This window comes from Mercenaria mercenaria, chromosome 12 (genome assembly GCF_021730395.1).
Source record: "Mercenaria mercenaria strain notata chromosome 12, MADL_Memer_1, whole genome shotgun sequence".
Lineage (NCBI taxonomy): Eukaryota > Metazoa > Mollusca > Bivalvia > Venerida > Veneridae > Mercenaria > Mercenaria mercenaria.
This window is the reverse complement of record NC_069372.1, coordinates 7,889,123-7,898,943: the sequence shown is the minus strand read 5'-3', so window position 1 is coordinate 7,898,943 and position 9,821 is coordinate 7,889,123. Positions and strand designations below refer to the sequence as shown.

Below are 9,821 nucleotides of genomic sequence, written 5' to 3'. Positions count from 1 at the left end.
AGTAAATTTCTAAACTTCAAGACGACAACGATATAATTTCCATGGGTGCTTTAAATTTAGATATAACCGGAACCATGTTTCTCACATAGGTGAAAACAATTTTATGTCAAAATGTCACGTTTAATTGTAAAGAATCTCCCAAGTGGGGTAAGTTTTCCTCTCCTATACCTTTTCCATAGTAATTTTCACAATAGTTAATGAATCAGGCGTTGTGATTTGATGACTGGTTCAATTTGGCTCTTGATGTAGAAGTAGAATTTTCGGATAGGCCTTTCGGATATTATAATTTATACCAGTATAATCTACATTTATAAGCAGTTCAATAATGTCCATTATTATGATGTAAAACTTGTATAAGGAAAAACACTAAAATATGGTTAACATATTCTCGATATCATCATAGGATAAATGTGTAAACACTAATAAAATGAATAGAGTTTTATCCAACTGCGAATATACCCCATTCACTAAAGATGATGATCCCATTTTCCGGTATAAGCCACCAAAAAACACCCATTCCCAGTTTTACGGTGAGGGGGGTATTGGCCATTATGCTATATAGCGGTAGTGTTTAAGATTATCCTTTTTTTCAAAGTTTAAACAAAGAAAATGTATTAAAAAAAAAAGGTATTGCAGATTATCATAAAACATTGTTGTAATTAAGATATAGCTGGATATAGCAAAAATATCCTCAAAGTTTACTTTATTTTTTAAATTTTATCTTTTATTCTACACTGCCGGTTCCATGGCTCAAGACCGAAGCATACATGCCATATCTCCCGCCGTGAGACTTTTTCTCCCGTATTTTCAATATATCTCCTGGTCTCCCGCGGGGACATGAAAATCTCCCGTAAAAAAATAAAGTCAGAAAAAAGTCCTCTGTCGAAAAATCGTATCTCGGACCCAGTGTTGTCCTTTAGAAAATACTTGAAATTCAATATCGAGTAGTCTGGAAATACTCTTCAAACATATTTTGATAGTTGTCTGTTTATCGAGAGATACACGCCTGAGGCATTAATTATCTTTCCACCTGCTGTCACCATCTGCAACTAATTAACCATTTTATCTTACCCGTAGGCAATTGTAAACATGTGCATTTTGAGATTTTAGACTGATTCAATAACATCAAAGTCGCTGATTCGTAGTTTTCAAAACAATATGAAAACCAGTCTTAAAATCAGGGATATAAATTAACACTCGCCCAGTCCAGATTTGAAGCTGGTCGAGTCAATTTTCCAAAATAGTCGCCCAGCCGGCGAATGGCTTTGGATTCACCTATTAATGTCAATATTCTGGGTTTTTCCGAGACTGTCTTATTAATATGCACTACGTCACTTAAATCGACCAATCAAAATTACCGATATATACTACGACCAATCGGAATAGGCGGATCATTTACTCTGACACTAACAATGGCTGCGCCCATAGAAATACGGCACTAGAAAGTAGAGGTTTATTGAAGGTTGTTAAAGAGCTTAGAACGGCCGGTCGCGGGGACAAATGGAAATATTATCAGGATTATTTAAAGACCTAAAGGCCAATGAGGACTTTAATGAAAAATGGGCTGTTAACAGACCGCGGCTGCATAGAACACCGACCGCAACATGGTGTGTACTTTTTGTACAAGTAATAATTTCGTACTTGTGAGTGACCTGTAACACGACAATGTAACAAAATACTACAATTCAGATGTCCATAAGCGTGCAGCCTCTATCAAAATGCCCATAAACAACCCAAATCCTCTAGTGCTGCAAAAATCATTCAAACTTTAAGTGCGTCTGTGTTTGAGAGGCTGTGTCCGAATGTTTGAGTTTGATGAGTGTTCTGTAATTATATTTAAGAAATTGATGTATTTTGGCAGGAAGCAAATTACAAGACTTATCATTAATTATGTCGATCTAAACTGCTGTTAGTATATTTACCCGCTAATAATAGCTGGGCCCCTAACTTTTAGGCTGGGCCCCTAGAATTTGCCTGTAATGAGCCCAGTTGGCTAATAGGGTCTGAGTGTTAATTTATATCCCTGTTAAAATTACGTCATTTTACCTCCACCTGCCAAAGTGTACTTTCGTTTTTGCTGACCTCAGTACTTATCGAGCCATCGGAAGATGAGACAGGTTAGTGCTAACACCAAGTTCATGCTTCTCAATTTAAATACTTGCACAACATGCAAAAAATCAACCACGATTTAACAAAAATTGGCGAGTTAATGTCAGACTACACAGAATTTCGGACAAACATGAATTGGGATAAGTGAATTTTATGAAATAAATTGCAGTTCATACTGCCCAAAGAATTGACTGCCATTCCTTTGTGATATTGTCATGTTGCAATAATTAACGGGAGAAGAATTCCCAGTTTAAATACATGTAGTTTTAATCTAAATATGGACAATCCAGCAGTAGAACGACTTTCATTTTTGTTTCAAACTTCATTTCTGAAAAGAAATGACTGCCCTTAAAAGACTGTTTTGACATGATATCTCCGCAGTCTTTTGAATATTGTATGCTTAAACATGTCAAAAAGATCACTCTCTCCAGATGCAGAAGCATCACATAAAGTAAAAAGTTCCTGGTTCAATCTTTCATGGAATTCTGAATTTCCTTGGATTAATTAAAGTGCTGTAAGTAATAATCATGCATTCTGTACACAACTGTTGGTTCCACTCATCAATTCAATATAGAAGACTTGTTGATTTTGTCATGAAACGGCTATTTCGCACATAAAAATTAGCAAATAAAAGTCTCCCTTATTTTTACCCAAATCTCCCTTTAAAAAAAGCCCTGTTGAGGCAAATCTCATTTACAGATCATCTGAAAATATGGCATGTATGCTGAAGGTGTGAAATTATTTGCATTTTTCAAGGTTAACAAATTAATTTTGCAAAAATTTTGTTGCCGAGGTCGTAATATTATATTTTCATTGTGGGAAAGTAAGAACTTTCCTAAATCCTTATCTTCTGGAGAAAATAATTGCTAATATTGTACATGGTCTTTATATCGGTTAATCTCGCCAGCCCCCTGACCCTATTTACGGAAATACCAAAGGATAGGATTTAGCCTATAATGTTGATATGGTACAGGAATTTGGCTTATTTGGATGATTTATGATCTGATATTTTATAGTTGTCATCTCTCAGAGCCTTACCCATATCTGCATTTTACTGTTAGGAAAAAAAAGACTTTAAAAAAAATCAAGAAAAGTTATAATATACTTGTCACACTTACTTGCTTTAATAAATTAAACATTAATATTCATGTAGAAACTTCATATGGGCAAAATTTAATCCATAATTTTAACTGTTTAAATAGGAGAATCATATCTTCAAAAATATGATGTGACAGGTGTCAGGAGAAATCTGTCCTGACACTAGTTACAGCAAATTTCCAATGTGATACTAAGTTACAGAAATTAAACACAATATATACATACATAAAATGTCAGCAAGGCAAGTTTATGCATATATCCATTATTAGAGATGTAATCGTTACAAATACTTTGTACATGTACCAGAAAACGTTCCCAGTGGATTTTAATTGGGGATTTTCTAACAGAAATATGCAGAAGAAGTTTGGACGTTACGGAGACAGCGACTGTCAGTAGTTATCATGCAGTCCTGAAACGTCGTATTATTTGGACTAGGATAGAAAATGTCTGAAGTCTGGCTTCCATACACACAAACCCAAATTCAGTGTCACTGACTTGCTATACAGTCTAATATGGTGTAGGCTAGATCTCCGGCACATTGCATTGACTCCCGACTCTTATATATAAAATCTCAAATCAGCTGGTTGCAATCCCCATGGAAGGTTATAAATCTGATCCCCCCTAACTAGGCATTCACGCCATTATCATCCACTGTTTTAAGGTTAATCTCTGCAACCACTGACTATTATAAATACTCCTTTTTCCCAGGACTTTAGTCTGCCTGACATTCCCTTTCTTCCAACCATTGATCAGTTCAATGCTACTGTTTGCAACATTGGACACACTTCACCAGAACCTTGTTCTTCCCCCTGTTTTTATCTTTTAAATCACAATTTTCCTTTCCCTGTTATTTTGGACCAATTGTCTCTTGACGTGAATGAAAGTGTCTACTTTCCTGTAAAGAGTTAAATAGTAACGGAATATAATCATCCCACCATACATAATATATAAGTGATTATTTTATTTGATATATAGGCAAGACTTAGTGTTACTCATTATAAAAAAAAAATGTCAGGATATATCAGTAACTTTTTGACTTGACAAATGAGTTAGGAAAATAATTAAAATGTACTATAGGACTTTATCTATTTAGAAAAATTGAAAAAAAAAAGAATTTAGAAGTTAGTGACAAAGACATGTGGACCATTGCAAGAACAAATAATTATAATGTCATTTATGACATCAGTCTGCCACATGACATCCACTTATTTACTAACTGGATGAAAAAAGGTCAACACATTTTTTTGTAATATTATGTGAGTGACTGAGCAAGCTAGAATAAAATTTATCAAGGTCTTTATGTTGTTTAGCATCTGATCTACCATTAGTGATCATTCAGGTACTTGGGTATTTATTCACCCAGTGGCTAATGCCTGCTTGGTTCCACCCTGGCTATCACCCATCTGGTTCAAATCCTATCTAATTGTGAAGACCTTGTTTTTAGCTCACCTGTCACATAGTGACAAGGTGAGCTTATGTGATCACCCTTCGTCCGTCGTCCGTCTTCAGTCCGTGCATCCGTCCGTGCGTCAACAATTTCTTGTCTGCACAATAGCGGTTTCATTTATGATTTTATTTTAACCAAACTTGCACACAACTTGTATCACCATAAGGTCACAGTTCCTTTCTTGAACTGGCCAGATCCCATTATGGGTTCCAGAGTTATGGCCCCTGAAAGGGCCAAAATTAGCTATTTTGACCTTGTCTGCACAATAGCAGCTTTATTTATGATTTGATTTTTACCAAACTGGCACACAACTTGTATCACCATAAGATCTTGGTTCCTTTCTTGAACTGGCCAGATTCCCTTATGGATTCCAGAGTTATGGCCCCTGAAAGGGCCAGAATTAGCTATTTTGACCTTGTCTGCACAACAGCAGCTTCATTTATGATTTGAATTTAATCAAACTTGCACAAAACTTGTGTCACCATAAGATCTTGGTTCCTTTCTTGAACTGGCCAGATCCCATTATGGGTTCCAGAGTTATGGCCCCTGAAAGGGCCAAAATTAGCTATTTTGACCTTGTCTGTACAATAGCAGCTTCATTTATGATTTGATTTTAACCAAACTTGCACACAACTTGTATCACCACAAGATCTTGCTTCCTTTCTTGAATTGGCCAGATTCCTTCATGGGTTCCAGAGTTATGACCCCTTAAAGGTCCAAAATTGGCTATTTTGCCTTTTGCAGCCATATAGAGACTTCATTTATGGTTTAATTTGATACAAACTTCCAAATTATCTTCAGCAACAATAAATCTTGGATTCCATGACAAATCAGATCAAATCGTAGGTTCCAGAGTTATTTTATATCTGATTACCTCCCCGGATTGTCATCAAAATGGATTTATATCAGTAAGTACTTATAGGACTAATTTGAAATTTCATTATTGTTATTAGTTGGACTGAGACAATCAGGGTAGATAACTATGGACTGATTTTATGTCAGATTACCTCCCTTTATTTCAAATTAAAATGGGTATATCTCCGTAACTAATGAAGATACTGATCTGAAATTTCATTTATGTCAACAGATTTATTTGGCAGACCCTTCTTTTGTTCACTTACAATTTTTTTTTAATTACTTCCCTTTTACATTACTATAAATAGCTTATTTTTAGTAACTTTTTTATTATTGGCCGAGAACGAGACCACTTTTCTGTGGTACAACATGGATGGTACCTCCAATTTTTAGGTGTATTTTGACATATCTATACCTTGTAAGAATTTTTTTTTCTTTTTGGTTAAATTTCTTCCCTTTGTTGTTCCTGTCCTTTGGACTTAAGATAGGGCCTTCTTGTCCTCAAGTGCAATGATAACAGGTGAGCGATATAGGGCCATCATGTCCCTCTTGTTTAATGATTATATGAAGAGAATCAATACCACACATTTCCTATGTGAACTACATACATTTCCTATGTGAACTACATTTAATCAGCTTTATTTTTCAGATCAAAGAAGACAAGCTGAGAAATCATTTTGGAAAAATTGGTTCTGTGACAGATTGTAGTTTGAAGTACACAAAGAGTGGGGTGTTCAGAAAATTTGCATTCATTGGATTCAAGACAGAACAAGAGGCCCAGGCAGCTTTAAAACAGTTTAATAAAACCTTCATAGATGCTTCTAAAATTGTGGTAAGTTTTTTTTTGTAAGTTATATCCTATATATTATGAACAGTGATTGTAGAGACAGCTCTTGCAACCTAATAATGTTATCTATATTCAATGACTGCTGGATTTCTTAACCCTTACCTTGATAAGTTTCTATGCTGAATTTGTCCATCTTTCAATTTGGACAGTACCATTAACTGTTAAAAGGGGTGCTTACCAAAAAGATACTGACTGAATAGCTAAAGTGCAGATCATGATCAGACTGCATGGATGTAAAGGCAGGATCAATCATGTCCAGCATGGTAAGGGTTAAAGATTGTTTGTACACTGTCATGAATGGAAACAGTGCTCCTGTTATATACTTCAGGTTTTGACCTTGTTCAGTTAGAGAATCCAACTTATCCCAAGAATCCCATTTTGGATGGCATACATTTCTTGTTTGTAACAAAGTTTGAAAAGAGTGGCTGTTTAGTGATGAGAGTGTTGGTCAGGAGGATGTAGATTGGCATTACCACACCTAATATGGGTGATTCCTAGAAGCCTCAAACTTTGGTCTTACTTAAGCAGAAATAAATTGGTATAACTGAAAAACAAAACAAAAACATCAACATGATCAAGAAAACTTATGAAGTGTGAGCATTGAGTTTTAAGATTTAGATAAAAAATACTGGATGAAATTAGCATGTTAATTTTGATATTTAATGTTTTGAAAAAAATTAAACATGTCATTTAAATATAAACTTGTATAAGGTTATGTATTTTTGTGCCTCCCCCCCCCATGGTGGGGGCATATAGATTTGCTCTTGTCCGTCCGCCCGAAGTTTGACGCGCCTAGCTCAAAAAGTATTTGATAGAAATTGATGTAACCTTGCATGAGTCTTTATCATGATATGAACTTGCGCACCTTCTATTTTTTGTTTGGCTCCGCCCCCTAATTTTAGAGTTATAGCCCCTGAAATAGTCAAAAATGCACATTTGTACCTTGTGACATGCCTAGCTCAAAAAGTATTTGATATAAATTGAAGAAACCTTGCATGAGTCTTTATCATGATATGAACTTGTGCACCTACTATTTTTCATCTAGGTCCACCCTTATTTCCAGAGTTATGGCCCCTGAAATAGTAAAATAATGCATATTTTCACCTAATTATGTGCCTTACTCAGAAAGTATTTAATGTAAATTCATGAAACCTTGCTTGAGTCTTTATCATAATGTGACCTTGCACACTTGGCATTCTTCTTGAGAATGTAAGCGTTTATTTCAGAGTTATGGCCCTTGAAATAGCCAAAAAAGTGGATTTTTTGTTTGTGATGCTCATAGCTCAAAAAGTATATGGTATAGAATAATGAATCCTTTTCATGAGGCTATACCCCATGAAGACTGCAAACATTTGAATTATTTCCCCTTATTTGTGACAAATGTACCAGGGGGATGTGGGGGGGTGGGGATGCACACCCTGTGTCCTACAGACACATTCTAGTTGGATTCTGTTTTTGTCATTTAACAAATTATCTTTTTTTAGATAGAAGTCGCAAAAGATTTTGGAGACACAAACAAACCACGAGCCTGGAGCAAATATGCAAAAGACAGTTCGGCCGGACAGGCAAATATAAAGGCCTCAAAAGATGGTACATCAAATAAGGTATTTATCATACCCTTTACACTTACATATTCTGTTATAATATACTTTACCATGAAGTAAAAATATATAATTAAAATTGTAAAGTACAAGATCCTGCAACCACATAATAACTACGCTTTGGCATAAGCCATTTAGCGGCAATAAAATGATTCAAACCTTATCATGCTGGACACAATTGATTCTGCCTTTGCGGCCAATGCAGTTAATAATCAAACTGCACATCAAGACAGCCCGCCCGCTTAGCTCAGTAGGTAAGAGTGTTGGTCTACGGATATCGGGGCCGCGAGTTCAATCCTCGGGCGGTGCGTATGTTCTCCGTGACTATTTGATAAATGACATTGTGTCTGAAATCATTAGTCCTCCACCTCTGATTCATGTGGGGAAGTTGGCAGTTATGTGCGGAGAACAGGTTTGTACTGGTACAGAATCCAGGAATACTGGTTAGGTTAACTGCCCGCCATTACATGACTGAAATACTGTTGAAAAACGGCGTTAAACCCAAAACAAACAAACAAAAAGCACATCAAAACCTGCGCTGTTTGCCACTCGGTATCTTTTTGGTAAGCACCCCTTTAACAGTTAATGATACTGTCTAAATTGGAAGATGGACAAGTTAATTAAAGAAATTTAGCAGGTGAAGGTATTAGACCCATATTACAGTTGGCAATTACCTTGCCATTACATATTCTCACGTTCTTCAACCATAAATTTGTTTGTTTGGGGTTTAACGCTGTTTTTCAACAGTATTTCAGTCATGTGACGGCGGGCAGTTAACCTTACCAGTTATCCTGGATTTTGTACCAGTACAAACCTGTTCTCCGCAAGTAACTTCCAACTTCCCAACATGAATCAGAGGTGGAGGACTAATGATTTCCGGGACTAAATGTTGTGTATACATCAAGTTAAGGTCTGCACATTCAGATGAAAATTTTTGCTACAATATAGAATTTAATCAAACCATGATTTTTCAGAACTTCAGAATATGCTTAGAAAATTCCGCAAATAAAAAAGAATAAAAAAAAGATAGGGAGGTGTGCTTGAATTTTTGTAAGGCTGATTTGAAAAATGTGGATAAATTTCATGCAAGTCTTCATAATGGGAGTCTATGGGAAAATCACAATTTTCATAACATTGTTGCAAATAGAATTTTTTATGTAGATTGAAATAAAAAAAATCACTGTCGTAAATAAACATGTCCTATGACATGGAAAAATAAAATGTATATGTCCATGTGTTTTTGAGATAATTGCCCAATGGCATGATTAATGTAATCCTCACATTTCAAACTGGTTTTTATAATATTATTTTGAGTTATTTTACATGTCAGATGTTTTAATATCATATTTTAACTTTAGAAAGAGAGTAACATTGCCATTGTAATAAATTTACGGGTTGCCATTAATTTATAAAATGATCTTCGTTTCCGTACGCAGAAAGAAGGCTTTTTCTAAGTTACCTGGATAAGGCCATAATAAATTAATTCCTAGATTATCATCCCCACTCGCCCCCTCATTTTTATGCCGCCCCAACCTTTTTTTATCTCGCTCTCTTAAAAAAAAAAGGAACCAAAATGTATAATTTATATATAAACAGCTGTCATTGTGAATATAAAAGGCTTGATTTTGTGAGTTTAAACTGAAATATATCTCCTCATGTTGAAAAAAAGGACCCTTCAGCTGAAATCCTAGGAGTCTGTATGTAAATCAAGAGTCAAAATCCCTACTCCCAGGTCAAGTGGAACCCCTATGTACAGTTGTTTTAAAAATAGAAAATAAAATTCTACCCTCTGCCCCCTTTTTAAACAAAATATGGATGATAATCTAGGAATTAATTTATTATGGCCTAAATGACGTTACGCCAT

General features: G+C 35.4%; 1 protein-coding gene across 2 annotated transcripts in view; it reads left to right on the top strand.

The window, feature by feature from the left end:
• The first annotated feature begins 3 nt into the window (after nucleotides 1-3).
• Nucleotides 4-9,821, top strand: part of LOC123535463 (probable RNA-binding protein 19) — a 52,035-nt gene continuing 42,217 nt past the window's right edge. The window contains exons 1-3 of one of the 2 annotated variants that reach the window (XM_053519104.1): nucleotides 4-147; nucleotides 6,159-6,341; nucleotides 7,841-7,960. In XM_053519104.1, the coding sequence (XP_053375079.1) occupies nucleotides 112-147; nucleotides 6,159-6,341; nucleotides 7,841-7,960 (339 nt within the window). In that variant the 5' untranslated portion in view covers nucleotides 4-111. The remainder of the gene's footprint in view (nucleotides 148-6,158; nucleotides 6,342-7,840; nucleotides 7,961-9,821) is intronic. The other variant, XM_045318151.2, reaches the window with a different exon arrangement.